Source organism: Aspergillus viridinutans, assembly GCF_018404265.1.
Source record: "Aspergillus viridinutans IFM 47045 DNA, scaffold_2, whole genome shotgun sequence".
Taxonomy (NCBI): Eukaryota; Fungi; Ascomycota; class Eurotiomycetes; order Eurotiales; family Aspergillaceae; genus Aspergillus; species Aspergillus viridinutans.
In genome coordinates, this window is record NW_025091218.1 from 3,401,767 (window position 1) to 3,425,133 (window position 23,367).

Below are 23,367 nucleotides of genomic sequence, written 5' to 3' on the forward strand. Positions count from 1 at the left end.
TCTCTGTTAGTTTGAGATGACTGTTTGGAACTGCTTCAAGATTCTTCCATGCCTTTAGACTGTCCCGCAAATGTTTTCCTGCACGCTAATTTCCGCCGGCGTTCTATCTTATCAAAGCTCGCCTGTGTGCCCCTTTTATGATTCTTCTTTGGTTCCTTCTTATCCTCTTTCTGCGGCACCTCTTCTTTTATTCTCTCCTTTTCTTGAGGTTGGACTCGTTAATGTTTGTCGAGTTAATTGTAAAGGAACTCAATCCATCTTTGGGAAGGTAATCGTCAGGCGATATATTCTAAGCATAACGTTACATCTATCATGCTTTGACTGGGATTTGGATTTTCCGACACTGTCAACCAGACAGCCCTGGCTTATCAATTTAGGTGAGTATGCCACTCTTAGTCACGGAGAATACCACTTCAACTGCTTTTATATAATATTTCTAATGTAAATTTGAGGGTAATGTGAATTAAAACATAATGGCCATCACATGCAAATGAGGGAAAACCCTGGGGCCGCTTGGAGACATAGAACGTTTCTAACGTCTTAGCATGACACACCATGAGCAAGCATATGGGGTTACTGAGTTAACTGGCCTGCTGTCTGTGGACCTCGGTCTCTTGCTAAGACCTCGCCTTATCCATATTAAAGACTTGAAAAATGACCCTCAACTCCTGATTCCATATTCTGAGCTGGACAGGAACCTGTCGCAGTGACAACACTCCGTATTAGTCCGTGTATAGATGGGACCTTTTAGGACTGGCCCAAATAAGTCCAAAGACAAATTCGAGTCGACAATGACTATTCAGAAAGGACAAATTGTTGCAACCATAAATCATGTTATTTGCGACCACCACAAAGTGCATCATAACTTCGGAGAACGGAAGGGGGCCCAAGGACAGCCGAGGCTCAGATGAAATTCGGTAAACGTCATGATTTCTCCATTTCAAGCCGAATCATTCTCGCGCGTCCTGATGAGTCTGCTCATCAATATTACTCCCAGCTGACCCCCATTCTATCATTCCTTTTTCTCCTTACCCTTATCACAGACCGTCCTGTCATCCATCTCATTATACCTCTGAGAACCACCTTGCGTATCGATCTCAATCCGCTCATTCAGCCTTCTTTGGGGTCGTTAGCATCGAACTATAACCCTGGTTACTCGTCAGATATCCGTCCTTGAACCGAACGCTCTTTTGTATACAGTTACGCTTCGACTTCTCAACCAGGACATCTCTTGCGTGATTGACTTGTGTTCGCCATGTCCCAGTCTAGAATTCAAGAGCAAAAAAGGGCGGTTGCAGCGTCAGCTGCCGCTCAACAAAGTGACAACATAGCGCATGCATTAGCTGGCGCTGGCGGTGGCATTCTTTCAATGGTCTTGACGTGCGCTACTTGAATCTCCCTTTATTGGAGCACTAGTTGACGATCATTTGCTGTTAGCTATCCTCTCATCACACTTTCTACAAGAGCACAGGTCGAATCGAAACGTGCCCATTCCACAACCACGGACGCCGTTCGCCGCATTGTCCAGCGTGAGGGTTTCAGTGGATTGTACTCCGGGCTTGAATCGGCACTGTTCGGCATAAGCGTTACTAACTTCGTATACTATTACTGGTTCGAATGGACTCGTGCGGCCTTCGAGAAAGCGGCCGTGAAAGCTGGTCGTGCATCCAAGAAACTCACCACGGCTGAGTCGATGATCGCTGGGGCTATCGCCGGAAGTGCAACAGTCCTGATCACCAATCCCATTTGGGTCGTGAACACAAGAATGACAGCTCGCAAGTCGGATGCGGAAGATCAGGCATTGCCTGGTGCGCCAGAGAAGAAGACGCGGGCTTCGACCATTGGCACTTTGATGGATCTGCTTCGACGGGAAGGGCCAACGGCCCTTTTTGCCGGAGTTCTCCCAGCCCTCGTCCTAGTGATCAACCCCATACTGCAATATACCATCTTTGAACAGTTGAAGAATATCGTGGAGCGCCGTAGACGCATGACACCTAAGGATGCGTTCTATCTGGGCGCTTTGGGCAAGATATTGGCCACCACGATCACGTATCCTTACATCACCGTCAAGAGCCAGATGCACGTTGCAAGCAAAGATGGTCCCAAGGAGAGTTTGAATGGAAGCTTGAAGAGAATTATCAGGGAGGAAGGATACACAGGTCTGTACAAAGGTAAGCTGAATATGCGTATGCCGGGCAGACAATGCAAACTAAGCTGACGACTACGCAGGAATTGTTCCAAAAGTTACGCAGAGTGCGATTACCGCGGCTTTCCTGTTTGCTTTCAAGGACGTTTTGTATGATATGATGGTATCGGCTCGGAAGAGATCTCGACTATCTAAATAGACGGCATCTTCCTATCCAGGCAGACTTCTTTGTCGACTTAAGTTGGGCAAGTCGGGCATTACGGACTATAGCTGTCGAGTCGAGCTTTGACAATTGTCATATAATTTTTGCTCTGGCACACCATCCATCTTTTCCGCCCCAATCCGACTTCGACTTAGCTCACATTCAGGCTATCTGAAAGCTGGATACTCCGCTTGATTGACTGACCCGGGGACATGCATTTTTGCCCTGATGATCGCAAGGCAGAAAGCTGGTTTGAGACTTCGGAATACCGCTCTCTTCAGCTGTTCTTTATTCCGTGAATCATTCATTGATGTGTTTTCCATGTACATAACTAGAATGTAAATCAGCCTCTTTAGGCGAGTTTTCACATTTCTTCTCTGGGGTGGGCTATGGTAGGACTTCCGGACCGAGCTGAAAATAGCAGCGTTTGAGAAATGAGGTCATCTATATAGCCGCATAGACGTATAAGCACGCTGGCTGATGAAGTTGACAAGGGTTGTTTCTGTCTGCAAGGTGTCCAGCCTGAGTTGCAGCCAGATTGTAACTTTCTACATGCTTAGTGCACAAATCTCCACGGCATACAGTTATGGTTAGTCATCTTCATGGCTACAAGTCACATGCCCTGCTCCATCTGGGTCCGGAGCTGATTATTATTATTCCAAGTTCTATGATTATTAGGAAGTCCACATGCTGACCGCCTGCTATATCTTGCTTTAAAGTGTTTTATTAGTGCTGGCATAAAATGATATGAATCTTCCTTGCTTAGGTTTGGTGCCGCGTTCACGCGTCACGCAGTGAATTTGCTAAACGGCGGCCTCTGATAATAATCTTCTCATATTTACAACACCTCCAGTGCTACAAAGCTGTTCTTCTTTCCCTCTTGTCTCTCATCTACTAGTCCACTCATTCAAAACCTAAAAGTTAAGGGTCTACAACCTTCTTTTCTTCAGAACATACCAACCTATACCCGCTATGTGAGTTAGGAGACGCTCTTGCCAATGTATTACTTATGCTGTTCTTTTTCTTGCTTCTTCATCCTCATTCACCTTGCGGCCTCGGATCGGGCTCCTTCTCTTGCTGTATGGGGCCCTGATATCTGTTTGTATAGGCAATTCGTCCGTATCTCAGTATCCGATCTACTGGGAGACAAAGGACACTAGAATCCCTTCCAAGCCAGTCCCGATGCTACATCGTGCAATACCCCAGAAAATAGCAGGGATGATGAATCTCTGCGCATCGAACCACCAACGCCTTGAATCTGATGATCCTGCGCTCATTGAAGAGCACAAATTACTGCTATCGAAGTTTATGGAACCCTCTTCTAGGAGTACCAAGAAAATTGAGCGAGTGTCCTGCAACAACTTCGAGACAGTTTTCCACTCTCAGACATCTCTGCATAGCGCTTCTAGCACCATAAATGATGGTTTCAGCACAGCTACCGATCTGGGAGTCTCGTCGGGAGGCAGGAATTATAATTCCAAGGTACTTAGTTTGCCGACTCCTGGGAGGAAAAGGTCAACATCTAATTTGTCGAGTATGGACAAAAAGACGGAGAATTCTTCTCCATCTCTCGAACGAGATTCATCATCTCCAACTCCATCTTCGACCAGGTCTCCAGCGCCAAGGACACGACGTTCTGCTCGCTCGAGAAACAAGCAAATTAATTATTATCCTGTGATTAGCCTCTCTCAATCTGACTCAGAAGAGGGTCCTTCAGCCGGTAGAGACATAAAATCAGTCAACACCGGCTCACCGGCACGCAATCGGCAGAATCATAATCCTTCCAATCAATCATCCCAGCGCCTTCACCTGAACTCAAATACTGATCCTGTTTCTCACGCTGAAAAGCGTATCATCTATTCTTCGCGAGGGGTGCAGGTTTTCCAGTTGAATTTCAGATCTCTTGACGACCTCAAAGATCTTAAACACGCACCATTCTGCCGAGAACGCAATCCTGTCAAATATGCCAGGAGATACATGGAGTCCATGACAACGTCAAGTGATATAATTTTGCATGTTGATTTTGACTTGCACGAGATGACAGCTATGCTGGATTTATTATCATCACATGGATGTCTGTATTCACGGGTCTCAGAAGTCTCAATCAGTGATCAGGTTATCGCAGTATTGTCGAGGCATGATGTCCATCGGGATTTTGCGAAGAAAATCTCTTTGCTGCGCGAACTTGCCAGATTAATTTCAAACGAGGCAGTCATTGATACCAGCGCCTGGCTCTGGGAAGTATGGACCTTAAAAGCCAGAAGCAAGAATCAGCAGTCTGTGAAGCATTGTCTTATTCAACTTCTTACTCTCCAGGGTGTGGCAGGCGATGGAGTCTTGTCCGCTTCACCCGCAGTCATCAAACAACAACTCCAGATATTCCTAAGCTGCTTGCCTCACGCCTCTATACTTTATCGACGTCAGCATGCCGATATTGATGCATTCATCCACACCGCAAGGAATGGACACCTTTCATCATCGCCTTCAATTATTCAGGCTGCTCGAGTGACTGATAGTAGCAGCAGCTCCTCAGTCTTTGGTTCCATTCGAGCTCTGAACAATGTGAACACATTACTGCAGAATCGTGAGCTAGGAGGGGCTGTAAAGCGACAGCTTCGAACTAAGGTTAAATCAAATTTCAGTCTTCTGAAGGCCTGGAAAGGTGCTTCGAATGACGTGAATGTCCTGGCTTGGTCGCCTGACGGTACCAGATTTGCAGCGGGCGCCACGGCCCAATGTGATGAGGGCAATATGGAGTACAATCGGGGCAACAATTTGGTCATTGGGGACTTGACGTGCAATCGCCTCGAGGAGGTGCCTGGGCATTATATAATTCGCCCTCCTGGGAGGGTTGCCTCTCAGCGGGCCACAAGTGACAACCGTCTCTTCATGAGTGTTACTGCTATGCAGTGGTTCGATGATACACTTTTTACTGCCAGCTACGATAATACAGTGAAACTCTGGAGGTTTTCTGGCAACCGGATAACAAATCACAAAACGCTCCCACATGAATCGAAAGTATTAGTCATGGCGCGTTCAAATTTCCAAGAGAATCTGCTGGCGACCGGCGCGCAATCTTTCAGGCTATGGAACATCATGGAGTCAAGAGATGCTCCCCTGACGATCGAGTCTAGAAGAGATCTGACACCAACTTGCTTGGCTTGGGGGAGTACCCATGATACTAAACATTTACTGCTCGCTGGGATGTCCGAGAGGGATGATGGCCTACCGCACACGTGCCCAGCCCCGAATGGCTTTCTCACTGGGTGGCATGTGGGTGAGGCTTCAATAACCCCAACCCCATTTCAGCCTAATTCTCAGAATATATTTGATATCAAATGGCACCCAACCTTGCCGAGATTTGCCACAGCAAGTACGGTAGGCCAGAGCCAAGTGTCCCGGGGAACCAGGTCTGTGGTCCGTGTTTTTGAGCCACTGAAGTGGAAATCTCAGACAATTGAGTTTGAGTGTCCTGCGCTGGATATCAATGATATCACCTTCTGCCCAATGAACTCATATTATGTGACCGCCAGTTGCACTAATGGCGTAACATATGTTTGGGACTATCGCAAACGAGACAAAGTTCTGCTAGAGCTTCCTCATGGTGAACCTCTTAACCAGTTAGATGAACTACTTGAGAGGGAGCAGGATGATGTAGGTGTTAGAATGGCCTTGTGGGGGGACGAAATCAACCAATTCTACACAGGGGCCTCAGACGGTATTGTTAAGCAATGGAATATCTTGCTATCTCAAGAGGATGCTCTTACCAAGGACGTCTTTGGAATTGAAGAGGAGATAATGTGCGGTGCCTTTTCAAGTGATAAGTCAAATCTCTTGATTGGAGACGCAGGCGGGGGTATCCATATCCTCTCTACTTCAACCTCTTCGCCTCGTGAGGGCAGAGACCCAAATGAAGATGAACGAAAAATGCAATTCAAGCACGCAGCTCAGCCACCCTGCGATGATCACGCATCAGATTCAGAGTCTGGGCTTGTAGCGGCGCGAAAGCTACTGAATTCTGGGAAGCTCAAAAGACACCCTATTTTTGGAGTGGGTCAAGGTCCTCATTATGATGGTCCTTTTGCAGGGTGGGCTCGCCCAGGGAACCCAGATCAACCTCATCTTGCCAGTCTCAAACCGGATGTTAAGATGCGACAGCTCGATGGGCCGGCCCCAAAGGATCGCATTGGCTTGGACAAGGAATCACGGCAACTTGTGGAGGCTCATATTCAACTTGCTCGGATTCGCAACCAGCGGCGAAACGAATATAAAAGGAAACGGGCTGTTGATGTCATTGATCTGTGCAGTGATGAAGAAGATAATCAGGGCCCTGAAAGACGAGCGCAAAGTCAGCGCATTTACATTGGAGACTTCATGGGCATTGCCGATCTTCGATGTGAGGTCATCGACCTAACAGGTGACACTGATACCGATTCAGAAGAGGATCCAAGTACTGCGAGAGTTAGGTCACCTTGCTCTGAGTTCCCTAAAATGGGCTCTTTGCTTGAAAAGCTGGAAGCCGGGCTTGAAGAGGATTTTTGGTGGCCAGACAGTGGCCAGGTTGATCCTAATTTTCCACAAGAAGCATAAGCTGGGCAAGATCAAGGGGGCTATGGGGCAGGTCACCGCCCTCTTGAGGACTATTCTATCTATATCACCTTCACATGTTGTGCATCTCATATTTTCATTCACAATGATATGATTATTGATTTGTGGCTTTTATGAGTTGGGAATGAATGGCATGCTGAACTTTTAAATTAATTCATATCATGGTCTAGAACATGGTACGTTTATAGTAATGATATTAATATACTAGAAGTCGGGAGACTCCATAGGTAGATGTCAGGACTCAGGATCTGGCTTCATATGGTGTTGTTTTGCCCTATTAGGTGATAGCTAAATTACTAGGGACTATGCCTCTGAAGAGTACCTCTCTAAACTCATGATAAAAATTACATAAGAAAGAGTGCTTTTATCACATCTTTACACCTTAAATTAGACCATATTTTAAAGCTCGTTCCAGATGTGAACTTATAGCTCAGTTTAATTGATTTGCTATAGCCTATGAAGTATTTAGAGAGTATCTAGATCATAGGCACCATTAGAAAGGTGCTTTAACTCTCTAGTGCCTATGTAATAATATCAACATCTAGTCTACTGCCAGTCGTCGAATCAGCAGTATTTAGTGTCGCGGCACCGCCACAGGGCACTGCAAAGTGGTGACCGGCTAGGTGGCCATAGCTATTTATATGTGAGATCACACCCTACTGCTGGAACCATAGTGAACAACATTGCCATCTCCAAATTTCTGTCCCTTCTTCTTTAACTGCTCTCACGAGTCTGATACAAGAAACCCTTTTGATCCTTCGCAATCGAAGTACTTGGATATATTGTTGTTGACCGTCCCTAAGACCGAGTCGCTCATCTCTTTCCTCTCCATGTCATTTGCCCCGCCTCCTGGACCTCCGCCGCCTTCCGTTCCAGAAGGATGGAAGGCTCAATATGACGACCGCTACAAGCAATGGTGAGTTCCCTTACGGCTTCCATCTTGAAATTGCTGTCAATCCCTTGGATCTAATTCACCCTACTCAAGGTTCTTTGTGAACTTGCACACGGGCAAATCCCAATGGGAACCTCCTGAGGCTCCAGCGCAGAAAGAAGAGCAGCATGCTCCGCCAAGCGGGCCGCCACCGTCATACAATGATTCTGGTCCTGCAAACCCGGCTGTTCAGGCTGCTGCAACTGACGACAAGAAGACCATGGGGTCGAACAATCCCTACAACCAAGCGGAATCCAGGAATGATACCCTGGATAGCGATGCTCGTCTCGCTGCTCAGCTACAGGCAGAAGAAGATGCTCGAGCTCAAAGCAGAAGCCCTGCGCATCCCGGCGCGGCGGCAGACTACTACAGCGGAAGTTCCAGGCCGCTGTCATCGACGGGTTATCAGCAGTCTCAGGGTCCTGCGCCAGCCTCTGAACAGAAGCGCAGCAGAGGCTTTTTGAGCAAGTTGATGGGCAAAAGCTCGGGCAGTAGTAGTAGCTCCCACTATGGAAGACCGCCTGTTGCTCAGCAGCAACCTTACGGGTATCAGCAAGGAGGCTACTATGGGGGTGGCTACCCCCCGCAACCGCAGCCCGCGGGCTATGGATATCCTCAGTACCCGTCACAGGGTGGCCAGTATCCTGCAGCGGTGCCACCGCGGCGGAGCGGCGGAATGGGCACTGCAGGCGCTGCCGCTTTGGGCGTGGGAGGCGGTTTGCTCGGCGGTGCTCTGCTTGCAGAAGCATTCGACGATGACCACGGGGACACGATCGTTAATAACTATGGTGATGATTACGGTGGTGACGTTGGTGGCGGCGATGACTTTGGCGGTGACTTTTGAGTTTGTTGAAATATGTCGCACGCTTTGTTTGCGCTTGTCTTCACCTGCCTTGATTTCAGTTTCTAAGTTGATGGGACACGAGAGTGCGGGCTTAATTGTCCGTTCTCGCCAGCTGCGTCTGTCGAAGATGCTCTAAAGCGTATCAATAGATGCGCATGTACACAGACTTGCTTCTGTTCGCTCCCCACGACGATGTGATGTTGATGATGATCATGTAAATAGTATTCTTGCTTGTGATCTATTACTTACTTTCTATACTCTTATACCGGTGGGCTGAGATCCGTATGTAGTCGGTAATAGAATTCATTCGACCGATATCAAGGAAATATCTTTGCGAGTAGCTGGCTAAGACGAAGCCAGCGAAATAGCCTGTCAACCTCGTCTGCGCGTATTACCTCCAGTTTCCCGACCGGTTGCGGCCCCCCGGGAGGCTCCAGAATCCGTCTCAGCGGTTTGCCTTGGAGTGGCACCAGCCATCCAGCCGGCGAGATCGAAATTCCCAGGCGCGCCCCCACCAGCCATAGCATTTCGCGTAGCGCCAGAAATCGGAGAGGAGCGTGATTGCTTCTCGAATTCAGCACGCATTTCCGGGTCCACTGGCAAATAAGTTAGCAAGCAGGCAAGGTGTGTATAGGCAGGAACTAATGGTAGCAAAGCGACTTACTATTCTCCATAAGTTTCGGCATTCCGAAGGTGAACCCCAGTGCTACCAAAGCCAGCAAGATCATAGGGTTTTTGAAGAGCGAAAGAGGCGAGACTGGCACGATGCATCTTGTCAGCATACACATCATTTCGAGCGCCCAAAGGTCAAAGAAAGCATTCTCCGCGACTGCAATAAGGAGAGTGGAATTCATCTCACATCTAGCTCTTTCTTCATAGAATCCTCTTCTAGCCAAGACCTTGGCTTCCACCGTCACCTCTGCGGCTTTGGCGCCGTTGCCAGCAGCAGCATCGACAACGAACTTCTCCGGGCCCCGATTGTCCCACGGGTTTCCCCGGTAAGTCTCCCACACGCCCAGGACAGTCCCATCAGCAGAGATATCCACCCGATACGGGGCAAATATATACTCGGCTGATCGGATATCGAGCAGATAGGACTCCGGTTTCGTCGCCTTGAGGTTCCGGAAGACGAAAGAAGCCGAGCGGGTGAGCGGAGCTGTCAAGGGATGAGGCAGGTGACTGATGGCATCTTCCCTATCCTTCGGTGACGGTAATGAGGTCAAAGTCGCGTGTGTCCCAGCTGGGAGGGTGTTAGGATTGGGTAGGAGATTCGAAGGAGGAACGGTGATTGTGAGGGAAGACGACAATACAGTCGTGGTGGCAGCAGCGAAAAGGAGAAGGGCGGAAAGAGACGACCTGAGGAATAACATGATTGTAAGGGAGGGAGGAGCTGAGCCTAGAGCAGAATTGAAAAGGACAGCAGCTTCCTCGCACAATTTTTGGAGAATGTCGTAGGCGGTTAGGCGAAGAAGGGATGTCGTTTGGATGGAGCACAACTGCATGTGTCGAAGGCGTGGTGATGTGAGTGAGTGCCAAGCTTCTCAGTCATTCGTCTATTTTCTGCATCAACCTACGCCTGCATAAGCGACAATGCTACTAATGACATGCAATATTTGGTGTTCCGGATCTTGTCATTTGGATAAGTTTCATAGCAAAAGCAGAATATGGCTGATATTGGGCTTACATAGCCTGCTGCCGTGCAAGGCGATCGGCTCAGTGTCGGCCATCAGCACGTCACTGACTACAACCTGAGCATTTCAAGCTTTCGATGGGGACAGGGGAATGTACAAGTTTTCATTCCAACTAGGCGAGTTATCTGACTAATGAAGCGGTTGTAGACCTATCTCGTAGTCAATTCCCCTCTCCAAAGGCATTGCAAACGGGATCTCGACACGAAACGCAAGATATCAATACCACCCGGGCACGACGAATGATATTCGAAAGCTACCAGGGTCTGAAAGCAAGATACAGAAAATATGGCATGTGCACTATCTGCTGTTCCGCAAGGCCAAACACCATTCAAATATATGTACATTGCTTTAAGAGATTGGCTATACTACACCACGAGCACAGATAACTTGAAGTACCGGTATAATTCCATACATGAAGTCAACCCACACCTACAGCTTAGCCTTGGGAGCAGATTGTTCTTCCAGAGCCTGCGCATAAAGCTGGTCCAGGAGCTGGCGATACTTCTTCACGGTAGGAGGACGCTTCAGTTTGAGTCTAGACAGAAAACCAGTGTTAGTGTCTGAAAGCAATGGCAATACTGCACGGAAAGAAGACGGCTACTTACGTTGGGGTCAGCAGGTTATTCTCAACTGAGAAAGGCTCAATGAGCAAAGCACAGTTTTTGACCCTTTCGTAACCAGCAAGCTTGTGCTTCTTGGCGACCTTCTCGAGGTCCCTCAGCACAGCCTTGCGGACCTTGTCATCACTCAGCACCGACTTCAGTCCCTCAATGTCTGTAGCATCGATTGTCCGACCGAGAAGTTTGCTAGCAAATGGAGCGAATGTATCGGGCTGGACACCGAAAATGCCAACCAGGAAATTTTGAACGCTGTCGCCATGAACGTAGCCTTGAGCAAAGTAACTAAGCTCGGACAGGTAGACACCTTCAAGCCGTTCAGGAGAGATGTACTCTCCCTGGGCGAGCTTGAGGACATTCTTCCGGCGGTCGATGATAATAAAGCGACCCATTTCATCAATTGTGCAAACATCCCCAGTGCGGAACCAACCATCCTCGGTCATTGCTTTGCTTGTCTCCTCCGGGTTCTTGAAGTATTCCCTGAAGATATTTGTACCGCGCAGAAGTAACTCACCCCGTGGGAAAGGCTTGTCATCGACCGAGTATTCCATGTCAGGCAGAGACATTAGACAGGCTTCGGTGCAAGGAGCGAGGCGCCCACAGTTGCCGGCGGTAAGATCCTTCGCAGACTGCGAGCTTGCGATGGCGTACGTCTCGGTCAGACCGTAACCCTGGATGAAGTCGACTCCAAGTGCAACTCTCAGGAAGTTGTGCAAGGAGGGATCCAGGGGCGCCGAGCCAGAAACCATGAATCTACACCGTTCCAATCCAATGGCCGCAGCGACCTTCTTGGCCCAGATTCTGTCGTATAGAGCATGCTTCACGGTGGCTTTGCTAGGGTCGGGATTCTTCAGATTGGCAGTTTTGGCGGCAACAATGTGTCTTGACAGAGCACCCTTGAAGCCGGGTTGTTCTACGGTGGCACCACGAATGACGTTGCCAAAGCGACTGTAGAGACGTGGGACAGACAAGAATGCCGTAGGTTTCAACGCCTTGATATCGTCAACCAGTTCCACGATGTTACCGTGGAAGTAGCCGATACGCGCGCCCGCCCAGAAAGCGGTATGCTCCGCCAAACGGGCATAGATATGGGCCAACGGGAGATAAGACAAACTCGTGTCACCTGGGGCCTGCTGAATGTTGACAAGAGCGGCAGAGGCGGCAGCCACGGCATTCTCATGGGTCAAGACCACACCCTTTGGAGGGCCGGTAGTGCCGGAGGTATAGTTGATAGTGACGATGTCCGAAGGAGACGGGGGGACGCACGGACGATTCGAAGCGGTGCCCAGTTCCTCAACCTGATCCATGGTATAGATTGCGACATCCAGACCGGCAGCGGTGGATTCCAGGAGCGCACGCTTTGAGTGGCCGGCGGGTTCGCCAGCATCCAGAGGGTCCAGACACACGATGATCTTAAGATTGGGCAAAGAGGCCTTGAGCTTGAGCAGAGTGGGAATATGCGGCAAGGAAGTGACAACACAGCTCAGTTCAGCATGGTTGATAATATATTCGGTGGCATCCGAGGCGAGGACATCATAGATCGAGACCGAGTAGAGGGACTGGGACATGCATGCCAGATCTGCGATGACAAACTTCAGTCAGAGGCCAGGAACAATACTGAGCAAGCAGGCGAAGGAGAAGCGGGGAATACCCCGTACCAGTTATCTGCCATTCTGGCCGATTTTGACACCACAATCCAATCCCGTATGGTCCCGAGCGTCCGCAGCCATGCTTGTTGTGTAGTTCCACCAAGCCGGCACCAAATGCGACTCTTCGCTTTCGAACGGTTTCATAGTCCAGCCACTGGTACGGGCCATAGGTCTTTGTGACCGGGTCGTAAGGACGCCATCCGAGGCAATGGGCTTTTGGGGCTCGATTCGCGGTCGACTCGAAGACATCATGCGCCGTGAGAATCTAGACAGACAGGATCAGGGGTTAGTCGTGAGGAGGTTCCATGGTATTCCGCAGCAGCTCGGTGAGACACTGAGGGTGTGAGTCTTCGGCGCATACCTTGGGGTCCAAGGTCTTTAAAAGCTCATTCTGGAGATTCCAAGCACGGTAGACTTTGCTCCGTCCGGGTTGCTCGGTGCCAGGAATGGCAACCGAATATGGAGTGCCCTTGGGAGGTTCTTGTCTCAATTCCTCGGCACGAGCCTGGTGGGTTGGTTGCTGGGAGAAAAACATGGCGGCAACAATGTAGGATCTATCTATGTCTGAGTGAGTGAGTACAAGAGCATCCACAAGACATGAAGTCGTTCCAAGGCTAAGGGAGGGAGGGGAGAGCTTACGGCGTTCAATAGCACAAGTGGGAAGTCTCGACGACGACTGTAAAAGAGGAAATTACAGGAAAAAAGGAGGGCTTAGTTCGTCCAGAAATAGGAAACGAGCAATCTATACAATGATGAAAGAGAAAGCGAAGTGTTGATCGGGCAAGGACGGACAGTATGGAGTCAAGATAAGTGGTGAAAAGGGGAGTGGGGGAAGCTGGCTGTACTCCTTATGAATTCAAAACGACATCCTCATGCCTGACTGGTCTTGTTCTTCTTTTCTCTTGCCTGTCCAATGGATAGAGAAATAAATATCTGGAGAGAAAAAGCGACTGGGGGTCCCTGACTCCCTAGAACAGGGAAAGCCCGTCAAATCACCCCTCGGGATGGGGTAGTTACCTTAGTTAGGTTGGACTCCAGGCTGAAGACTGGAGCATTGCCGAGCAGCTGAATGGTCAAGCCAAGCGTCGCAGTCGTAACCGACCATTCATCCTCGTGGAAACTTACCTCGGCTGTTTTGCCTTTCACGCTCTCTCAGGAATCGAGATACTCCGAACCTATCAGATCCTATCCGTCCCTACCCAGCAACTCCACTATCATTATTGATGCATTTCCATCTCTTTAAACATCAAAGACTCAAATTGCTCGAATCACTCAAATAACAAAGGCGGAGAAGTTCTTCTATTTCCAGTTTAGATCGTTCAATGTCCCCCGGAGATCCTAACGCAAGATGGCGTCGGTCCGAGATTGTCCCCCACACAGTACAGTCGCAGACAGCCTAGGTAAATAAGGTGTCTGGGGGAGATTCCGATGATTTTTAACTGGACATACTCCGTACTCCTTATTCAGATCAGCGAGTGATCGAGATTGCGACTGGTGCGCATAGATGATCTGAGACCCTACTGCCTTCACGAGTACTATTCTATTATATTTGTAGAGCAGATAGGTACCCAGAGTGACCACCTATCTACTTGGTAGTAAGGTACCTACAGTGTCAGCTGCAAGGGATGATCATTGGAGAAAGCTAATCGCAGTATGTAGCATGTGGAAAGAGTTTCATGTGACAATGCAGCGTAGTCATGCAGCATTGTTGTCCACCTAGGGATGATCAGATATTATTGACTGTTGTTGAGCTAATAAATATCATGACTGAATCAAACATAATATGTTTGGGGCATGATTACAGCTAAATATGAGCTAATATTGTCCTCGAGATATCTGGATCTGATGGCACATGAATTATTTATTGAATAACTGCACAATCAGATCACAACCATGAAAAAGAGACAAGTCACCCAACTCCATGCCAAATGCTGAACTACGAGAGAATATATCTATATGCTATGTACAAAATGAAACTGAGATAGACACAGGGGTATCATCCCTATTCCACAGGCGCATTCATTCTTTCTCCAGTCATCAGTCCACAAATAATCGGATAGTCGAACCACCATACCGAACGAACGTAGATGTTGTAACAGTCCATATTTCATTTTCTGTACATTAGTTACTTCTCCTGCACAGTTGAACCGGCCGAGAAGTCGCGCCATGTTTCTATCCCAGGATCGTGCTGCCCAACTTCTTATACCACTTGGTGGGCGTGACCGTCTCCCACATCTCGTTTTCCAAAGCGACGCGGCCAGTATCGATATCTGCTTCGATTGGACGCACAAACGCTGGTCGGAAGATGATCTTATGGCCCAAGTAGAGCACAACGAAAAGGATCAAACTGAGGTAGGCGACAAAAAAATCGGTCACACTGAATGTCGGAATCCAGGCAGTGAATCCTTGTGTGAGGATAATCAGAATGTTGAAGAACAAGCCATAGTAGGCATACCATGGCTGCCACAAAGCCTTGTACGGAAGGAGGTCACGAGAAATGTTGCGAGCCTTCAAAGCCCGCATGAACGCAATATGACAAGCATTTAATGATGCCCATGTAATGAAGCCTGCCACACCGGCGATATTCAGGAACCAGTTGAATACAGTGCTGCCAGCGTTGGAAACATTCATGAATCCAAGCAGGCCAAAAGCCGAGGTGAATGCAACACTGTAGTAGGGAACACCTTTCTTGCTAGTCCTCTTGAACCAACGTGGCGCGAACCCTTCCTGTGCCAGACCAATCAAGATACGGCTGCCACTATAAACATTTGAGTTCGCAGCGGAAAGAACCACAGTGAGCAGGACCGCATTGATAATGTGCGGGAGAACCTTCACACCCGCTAGCCTAGCAGCAATGACAAAGGGTGAGGAGTTGGCGTCATTTCCACCCGTGAGAAGGTTCTCATTAGTGTAAGGTACCAGCAGACCGATGAAGAAGATGGTTAGGACAAAAAAGAACAGGATCCGAAAGAATGTTTTGCGGATGGCCGAAGGAACAGTCTTGCGGGGGTTTTCTGTTTCACCAGCAGCAATACCAACAAGCTCAGTCCCCTGGTATGAGAATCCGGCCTGGATGAGAACAGCCCAGAAGCCGACAAATTTCGCGGTAGAATCGGGGTGAACGCCTTCATAGGGTGAAAAGGGCCCAGGGTCCGCCCAGTACCGGAAACCAAGATAGCCACGGTCACCAGCACCTGCGTCAATGCAAATAGCGAAGATCATGAAGCCCACGACAGTGATAACTTTGATGCTTGAGAACCAGAATTCCAACTCGCCATAAAAACTGACGGGCAAGAAGTTGAAAAGAGTGATCATCACCCAGAACACAGCAATGAAGATGGCGATCTGGATGTCAGATTTCCAGAACTGGATGATCAAACCCGTTGCGGTCAGCTCAAGGGCAAAGGTAATGGCCCAGGAAAACCAATAAATCCAGCCCATGGCGAAACCCAGACTCGGGTCGATCAACCGCGCGGCATAGGATGTGAACGCTCCTGGAATTGGCATATATGTAGCGATCTCTCCCAAGGAGGTCATGACCGAGTAGACGATGGAGCCAACGAAGATATAGGCAATGAGGGCACCCACGGGGCCTGCATGTGCGATAGCGGTACCGCTACTGATGAAAAGACCAGTGCCAATAGTACCACCTACCAGAGTGGGTTAGCACAGTGCATAATACTTCCGAGTCGACGTTCAAATTGAAGCATGACTCACCAATGGCAATCATCTGTAGATGCCTGCTCTTCAACTTCCGCTTGAGATCGGGCAGTGGATTCGATTGACGGCTAGCTCCATGCTTCTCACAGTCCAGATCGTTCGAGTTAGGGGAGGGACTGTTGTCGTAGACCTGGACAGACTCATCGTTTAACATCTTGCCCTTGCCCTCTGCGACCTTTGGCGCAGAGGTGACCTCAAGCTCATTGAAGGCCATCTGTCGAGCATTCAGCGCTGAAGATTGAAACAGGACGGATTGGAGTACGGAAGTGCACTAGAGGGCTGGTGGGGATCCAAGGTACTAAAAAGAAAGAAAAAGAAGAGGAGAAAAAAATCGGGGTGGAAGGAGGGAAGCGCGCCGTTCAACAGAGACTCCACTAGAGGTTGAGCAAGTCGAGTCCACTAGATAGCTAAGTACCGCCGACTAACGGAGCAAGACAAGCAGGCCTTTTTGTCTCCTCCTATTCTGCGCTGCTGACTGAATTGACTCAAGACGAGGTTCAAAGAATGGACAATGAAAAGACTTTGCGCTATGCTTTTATTGCAAATGCATCAGCTCTTCAAAGACAGAAAAGAAAAAAGACTGACACCTGCAATGAGGTAAAGACACAGCCAATGACGAACGAGACAGATAAATCAGTATGTACAGGAAGATGTTATGTAAAGAGAACAATAAGGTAGTGGACAGAAACTGGCTGGAGTGGGCTTTAATAATGGAGATTATGGAGTCATTCTATCCGCGAGTGGGAGGCCAATGTAACGTTAATTGGTGACTCGGAGGGAAGATTAGAACTGAGGATAGATAATGATTGTCATTATTATTATCATCACTGGACTGCTATCTACTCTAAGTGAAGTGGAAACCCTTTTCCTACCACTTCATACTTTTTGATGTGTGCTATAGTCCTCCGGCTCCGTCCTCCAATGATAAGACTTGAATCCATGAATGGTGGAAAGCACGGCCCCCTGGATGGCAAAGATATTTCCCAATATCGATCATTTTCTCGGGGCTTTCTAATATCTGTCCAGATATTCAGTATTCAAGAGTTGCCATCCAGGGTTGTGGAGCGCTGCTGGGAGTGCTGGCTGATGGGCGGAGAAAGAAGAATTTTTTTTTTCTCGTAAGATGACTCGACGCTAAACGATTTGAGTGCGGTGGCGGAGAGTTGACGAAGCTTGGCTACTTGGAAATCGGAAATCGGAAATCGGAAATTGGGGATGAGTTGCCGAGAGCGAGAACTTCCTAACAACTAGTCTAGATATTATCTAGAAGATAGATAAGTGCAACTACACATACTGACAGAAATTCTCTTGGTTGCTGTTATACTTTCCTCTTCGGGGTTTTCCAGCTTCATCGTAAGTTTGCGACACCACGTACTGTGTATACGGGGTTGGTGCATACAAGCATCCAGGCTCATGTCGTCCGAGGCCCGGATTGCTGGCCACCTAGTTCTAAGGAACTGTCAAACAACCAAACACTCAGACTACACAGAACTAGATTAAATCCTTAGGACCTCTAGCAAAATAATTTTAAAGGGTGTTGGGAAAGCCTGTGATAATTGGGATCTGAAATAAACTCTATCCCAAACCAAAGCTTGAGCCGGGCTTTCTTGGTGCGGACAAACTGAGGCATGGCTCAAAGCTTCTAGAATATTTCCTTTCAAGTAATCCATTGAGGCATCTGCCAGTCCCATCCTCTTGTCTTATACAACGCAGAATCATGCTTCATACTTCATTAGAAGTAGAGTCAAGGTAGGACTCAGATCATCGGCCACAATTGACATTATCCGGCAATTCGCTTGACTTTTGAAATTTTACAGTTGGCGCCCCTGTAATCTTTACCGTCAACTGGGAGAAACAGGCAACCTGACCATTATAATGTGATATCGACCAGCATGTATATGACTTCGGGGAAGTCTATCGGATGTGCAACGATATCTAGTAATCGTCATCGCTCTTTACGTAGTTAGTTAGACCTTACATTCCTTCATAGTCTAGGTCGAAATATAAAAGAAGACTGGAATCCCTCGAAGTTAGCGGGACACGTACGGGGCGGCCGCTGGCCTACCCCCTACCCTCGCACTCTTCGAAGACTTCACGTCCTTAACGACTACGAATATCCCAATAAACAGTCCTCAAGTCCTGATAAAGTCTTGGCTTTCTTAAGACAAGGGCCCCCTTTTTTTTTTAGAAAACAAATGTCTTTTCAACTATCAATGAAATTTCAGCAAACTTGTGGATCAGTGTACAACAGAGATCATATACATGGTATGAAGGACTGACGGGGTATCAACATCACAGCCTGCAGAGAAGCGAAGTAGGTATCATTATATAAGGTACAAAGGCATAATCATGAATAGATGAAGTCGTGGTATCCAGTAAGTGTCAATTGCGAATTTAAGAGGTTCAGAATTCGGAAAGTCAGCCCGAGAGAATCAACGGCCATCCTTCATGTCCTCAGTGAAGTCCTCTATGTCCTTGTATCTGGATGACTGGAAACAGCAAGCATCGGTCGAAAGCTGGCGTATATGACGTCATGCCATAAGAACAAGGTGGCTTGTCTTCTGAGCGAGTATGCATGTGAACATTTATGCGAGGACAGGCACTCATTCTCACGGAATTATGGTTGCTGTCAAACCCATTTAGACTCCGATGTGAGTGGTAGTTTGCGGAGCAGGCTTCGTACTGTTGGTGCTGTGACCGCCAGATCGCAGAGCACCGAGTATAGCTACAATGCTCGTAGCAAGGAACAATGCCCTTATCCCGCAATGTCAGCCCTTGATATCTACGAATTCATCGACACGTGACGAATAAAGCTCTAGATTGAAATGGGTATGACTTACCATTCGAACGACCCAAACACGGTTGCAGCTTGCAATGCCCTGCATTGACCCCAGTGGCAGTAATCCGGAGATGGAAGCAAAACACCAAGCGCAATAAACCCTGCAAACCAGAAAATCATGGTCACGATTTCCACAGCTGGGATGACAAAACGATGCGCCAGTTGGGGAAAGAAAACCGGGGCCAGCGCAAGATAGGGCGTTGCAACAAAGGCAGTCCAGACGCCATTGAAAAGCATGAAATTGACGGTGTCACTCCAGCGGACTACACTAACAGCTGTTAGGGTGTTAGTCAAGTCTTCCATCAGCACAACAGGGCGAGCATAGGCCTACCATATGCTGTCAATCCGAGAACGATGATCGCGAACGCTGCCTGGGCTACGCGAACAGGATAAATCCAAGGAAAGTTCAAAGCCATAATGAAAAATGATCACTGCTGGATGTGTAAGTGGTGCGAGTAAATTATTGCATCCAGATGTGACGAGCGAGAGAAGAAAGGCCCTGCTTCTTCTGACCTATATAGTCAATCAGCCGATCTCTTCAAAACCGAATCTCGGGCATGTGAAAATGGAGGGAGAGATTGGAGCGGACTGGACATTCGCTCGTACTTAAAGGGCGCTGGGAAAAGCCATGACCGTGACTTGTATACTCTTTTCAGCCAAGATCATCGCCATAATCCCGTCCCATAAAAAGACCACTGTTGGCATCAAAGTTCCTCCTGTGACAGGGGGCGGACTGGACAGGTGGGTATGAGACAAACCTTTATTGGGGAAGATATTATTGTTCAAGTTTGTTGGAGGAGCAACGACTACAGACTTTGATAGAAAGAGAACTCCAAGCTCGTCAGGTACATATACATCAGGAAGGATAACACAGAAGGATCTTGACCGCTGGTGTAGTCTCTTCGCTTTAAATACATGGCTGATGACCACAAACGTCACAGTCAAATGCCGGTTCTGCTAATGCTTCCGCCTGGTTTTTTGTACGCTGGTAAAACTGCATGGTGCGAACATTATGATTGGCGTCGATCCCTAGTCTTTCTGTTGTGTACTATCTATAACCTAAGTCATTTCTGTCTTACCCTTTATTCTTCAGAGTGGTAGGACTGCTCATTGGACGTCTGTGTTATGGGGGCCTTGTGATCGGATCGATGATACCTAGTAACGGGCATACCTCTCTAGATGGCACAAGGCTAAGCAACTTTCTGCCCTATGACGACATGCGCCTCGGCAAAGGAACCTTCAACAACAAGGATGTATCATGAGGAGAATAAGTTCAAAAGTGACATTCTATGCCCCTCTGTAGGAGTCTAGGAGCGCCACGATAGACTGAGTGAATCTTAATTGACCCCCGCCGTCTCACATGATGGAAAGCATGTGGTTGACGTCGAAGATGCCATGGTATTGCTACCTGTCTAAGACCCATGGTCGACCCCTTGTGCCTTGAGATGCTAACTCATCAATGTGAATCATCAATCATCAGCTTCCCCAGACTCAGGGCTGGAGAATGTTACTCCTACGTTCCATCTATTCATTACCTCGAGAATGAGAATAAGTGTTAAGGGTTCTATTTCATTTTGATACGTGGTTTGTATACTTTGGACAAGAGTCCATGTACTACAATTCAATCTTATCAGCGCCGAAAATACCTTTATGATGAATCTTCTGCCCCTCTTTCTTACAGTCTCTCGTATCCACCATACAGTCCAAAACATCCAGCATCCTCAACCATTGAAGCTGTGCCCTTTTACTTCCTTTCCTCTTTTTTTTTTTTTTTGGAAATATTGATATTTATCAGGTCCGAGCCTTTAATCTCTGTCAACAAGAATCAATTAACACAATGATTGCTATATCCAGGAAATATCTGGCCACTTGTATGAACACCTTTATTTCTAGTACCTTTCCACGTACGGGGAGTACCTAAGGCACATACCCATCAGCATCATCTTCAACCATTGCTATGTATTAATTCTCCCACAGCTGTACATATACATCTCTGGATCAAAATCATCAGACTCCACTGAAAAGCAATCATAAGGTCTTTTTATTCCACACTTTTTTCTGAATGATTAATTCTTGTTATTGATGCTTTCTCGTAACGCCTTTTCCCTCTCCCAGCTCCAGTGTCCAGTCCCTCAATCACGCCATCGGCGCTACCCCAGTGCACAACCCAAGATACCATATCGATACTTCTATATACTCTTCTGAATATTCCTCCCCCGCTTTAAATACTCCCCTCTTTTGCGTTTTCTTCTTCCTTCCCCTTCAATCTGCAGTGTTGGCCCTCCCTCTTCGCCCTCATCTCTATCTACCTTAACCTGTCGATTCTCGATTGCACTATATATCGTGCGAGAAGGGCGTCCAATTCCAGTAGCAGATACCCAATCCTTAAACCTACGCCATGTCGCAAACACCTCATTTTGAAACGCTCCAACTCCATGCTGGGTAAAATAAACATAGAAATCTGGACCGCTCATTATCTCAATGGCAATACTGACAAGTCACCAAGTCATGAACCGGACTCTACTACCAATTCGCGGGCAGTGCCAATCTATGCTACTACCGTTGGTCCCGTCTCTCTTCTACTCTCCTAGTTCATTCCCCCGCTGATCTCGAGGCGTAGTCATACACATTCAATGACTCTGCTCATGGCGCTAGACTCTTTGGCCTCAAGGAGTTCGGAAACATCTACAGCCGTATAATGAACGTGAGTAATTCTCCACAGCCGGGTTGGGTCGAGTTGCTCACAACCGCCATTTTGCTCCAGCCTACTGTTGATGTTTTCGAGAAGCGCGTCGCCGCCCTCGAAGGGGGTGTGGCAGCCGTTGCAGCTTCTTCCGGCCAGGCTGCACAGTTCATGGCCATCGCCGCGCTTGCTCACGCTGGCGACAACATCGTAGCTACTAGCAACTTGTACGGCGGTACCTATAACCAATTGAAGGTCTTTCTTCCTCGTCTGGGTATCACAACCAAGTTTGTCCAGGGAGACAAGCCAGAGGACATCGCCGCCGCCATTGATGACCACACCAAGGCTGTCTATGTCGAAACTATTGGCAATCCCCGGTACAATGTACCCGATTTTGAGGCCATCGCTAAGGTCGCTCACGATAAGGGCGTTCCTCTCGTGGTGAGTTTGGCTTCGTCGAAATGCGGGAAGACTATCTCTGATCGCGCTCGCCTTTATTCTAGGTTGACAACACTTTCGGCGCTGGCGGTTACTTCTTCCGTCCCATCGAGCACGGTGCTGACATCGTCGTGCACAGCGCAACCAAGTGGATTGGTGGTCATGGAACCACCATTGGCGGTGTTGTTGTCGACAGCGGTAAATTTGATTGGGGTAAGCACGCTGACAGATTCCCCCAATTCACCGAACCGTCCGAGGGCTACCACGGGTTGAAGTTCTGGGAAACATTTGGACCTATCACTTTCGCTATCCGTGTCCGGGTTGAGATCCTTCGTGATCTGGGATCGGCACTGAACCCATTTGCCGCTCAGCAGCTTCTGCTTGGTCTGGAGACTCTGAGTCTGCGCGCTGAACGACATGCAAGCAATGCCCTTGCCCTGGCTACCTGGCTGCAGAAGAACGAGCACGTGAGCTGGGTCTCGTATCCCGGTCTCGAATCTCACCCCAGCCATGAAATCGCTAAGCGTTACCTGAAGCGCGGCTTCGGTGGCGTACTGTCATTTGGAGTCAAGGGAGGCGCAGCTGCCGGTAGTCAGGTAGTTGACAACTTCAAGCTGATCTCCAACCTGGCAAAGTGAGTATTCCTGGCCCCCAAAACTTTGCTTGCTCGCTGCCCGAACGCGTGCTAATCCTTTTGCAAAAGTGTTGGGGATTCAAAGACTCTGGCCATCCACCCTTGGTCTACCACCCACGAACAGCTCACGGAGCAAGAGCGGCTGGACTCTGGTGTCACTGAAGATGCTATCCGCATTTCGGTGGGCACTGAACATATTGACGACATCATTGCCGATTTTGAACAATCCTTCAAGGCCTCCAGTGCTGCACTCACAAAGTAGAGTGTAACCTTACGTCTATTATAAAAGGAGAACGCCAAAAGGCAGAAGAGGATGTGCGATGAACATATGATACCAAGCAGAATAGGCTTTTTGAAATTCATTG

General features: G+C 48.3%; 7 protein-coding genes across 7 annotated transcripts; 3 read left to right on the forward strand and 4 right to left on the reverse strand.

Annotated features, from left to right (window-relative positions):
* Positions 1–1,255: 1,255 nt before the first annotated feature.
* Positions 1,256–6,938, forward strand: Aspvir_004616 (WD repeat protein; the record flags this gene model as incomplete). The annotated part of the gene is made up of 4 exons (XM_043267840.1): positions 1,256–1,380; positions 1,438–2,171; positions 2,230–2,296; positions 4,991–6,938. 4 exons carry the CDS (start codon positions 1,256–1,258, stop codon positions 6,936–6,938), a joined length of 2,874 nt encoding a protein of 957 aa, XP_043123775.1.
* Positions 6,939–7,786: 848 nt separating this feature from the next.
* Aspvir_004617 (WW domain-containing protein) lies at positions 7,787–8,731 on the forward strand (the record flags this gene model as incomplete). Its single annotated transcript, XM_043267841.1, has 2 exons — positions 7,787–7,872; positions 7,942–8,731. The coding sequence occupies 2 exons, from the start codon at positions 7,787–7,789 to the stop codon at positions 8,729–8,731; spliced, it is 876 nt and encodes a 291-aa protein (XP_043123776.1).
* Positions 8,732–9,103: 372 nt separating this feature from the next.
* On the reverse strand, positions 9,104–10,101 carry Aspvir_004618 (uncharacterized protein; the record flags this gene model as incomplete). Its single annotated transcript, XM_043267842.1, has 3 exons — positions 9,104–9,327; positions 9,396–9,488; positions 9,591–10,101. 3 exons carry the CDS (start codon positions 10,099–10,101, stop codon positions 9,104–9,106), a joined length of 828 nt encoding a protein of 275 aa, XP_043123777.1.
* A 750-nt stretch (positions 10,102–10,851) lies between these two features.
* On the reverse strand, positions 10,852–13,223 carry Aspvir_004619 (putative AMP-binding enzyme; the record flags this gene model as incomplete). Its single annotated transcript, XM_043267843.1, has 4 exons — positions 10,852–10,957; positions 11,028–12,618; positions 12,698–12,953; positions 13,050–13,223. 4 exons carry the CDS (start codon positions 13,221–13,223, stop codon positions 10,852–10,854), a joined length of 2,127 nt encoding a protein of 708 aa, XP_043123778.1.
* A 1,637-nt stretch (positions 13,224–14,860) lies between these two features.
* Aspvir_004620 (putative arginine transporter) lies at positions 14,861–16,622 on the reverse strand (the record flags this gene model as incomplete). Its single annotated transcript, XM_043267844.1, has 2 exons — positions 14,861–16,338; positions 16,406–16,622. The coding sequence occupies 2 exons, from the start codon at positions 16,620–16,622 to the stop codon at positions 14,861–14,863; spliced, it is 1,695 nt and encodes a 564-aa protein (XP_043123779.1).
* A 2,425-nt stretch (positions 16,623–19,047) lies between these two features.
* Positions 19,048–19,663, reverse strand: Aspvir_004621 (MARVEL domain-containing protein; the record flags this gene model as incomplete). The annotated part of the gene is made up of 3 exons (XM_043267845.1): positions 19,048–19,162; positions 19,249–19,522; positions 19,579–19,663. The coding sequence occupies 3 exons, from the start codon at positions 19,661–19,663 to the stop codon at positions 19,048–19,050; spliced, it is 474 nt and encodes a 157-aa protein (XP_043123780.1).
* A 1,982-nt stretch (positions 19,664–21,645) lies between these two features.
* Aspvir_004622 (O-acetylhomoserine aminocarboxypropyltransferase/cysteine synthase family protein) lies at positions 21,646–23,264 on the forward strand (the record flags this gene model as incomplete). Its single annotated transcript, XM_043267846.1, has 5 exons — positions 21,646–21,689; positions 21,754–21,808; positions 21,868–22,371; positions 22,434–23,002; positions 23,072–23,264. The coding sequence occupies 5 exons, from the start codon at positions 21,646–21,648 to the stop codon at positions 23,262–23,264; spliced, it is 1,365 nt and encodes a 454-aa protein (XP_043123781.1).
* Between the last annotated feature and the right edge of the window lie 103 nt (positions 23,265–23,367).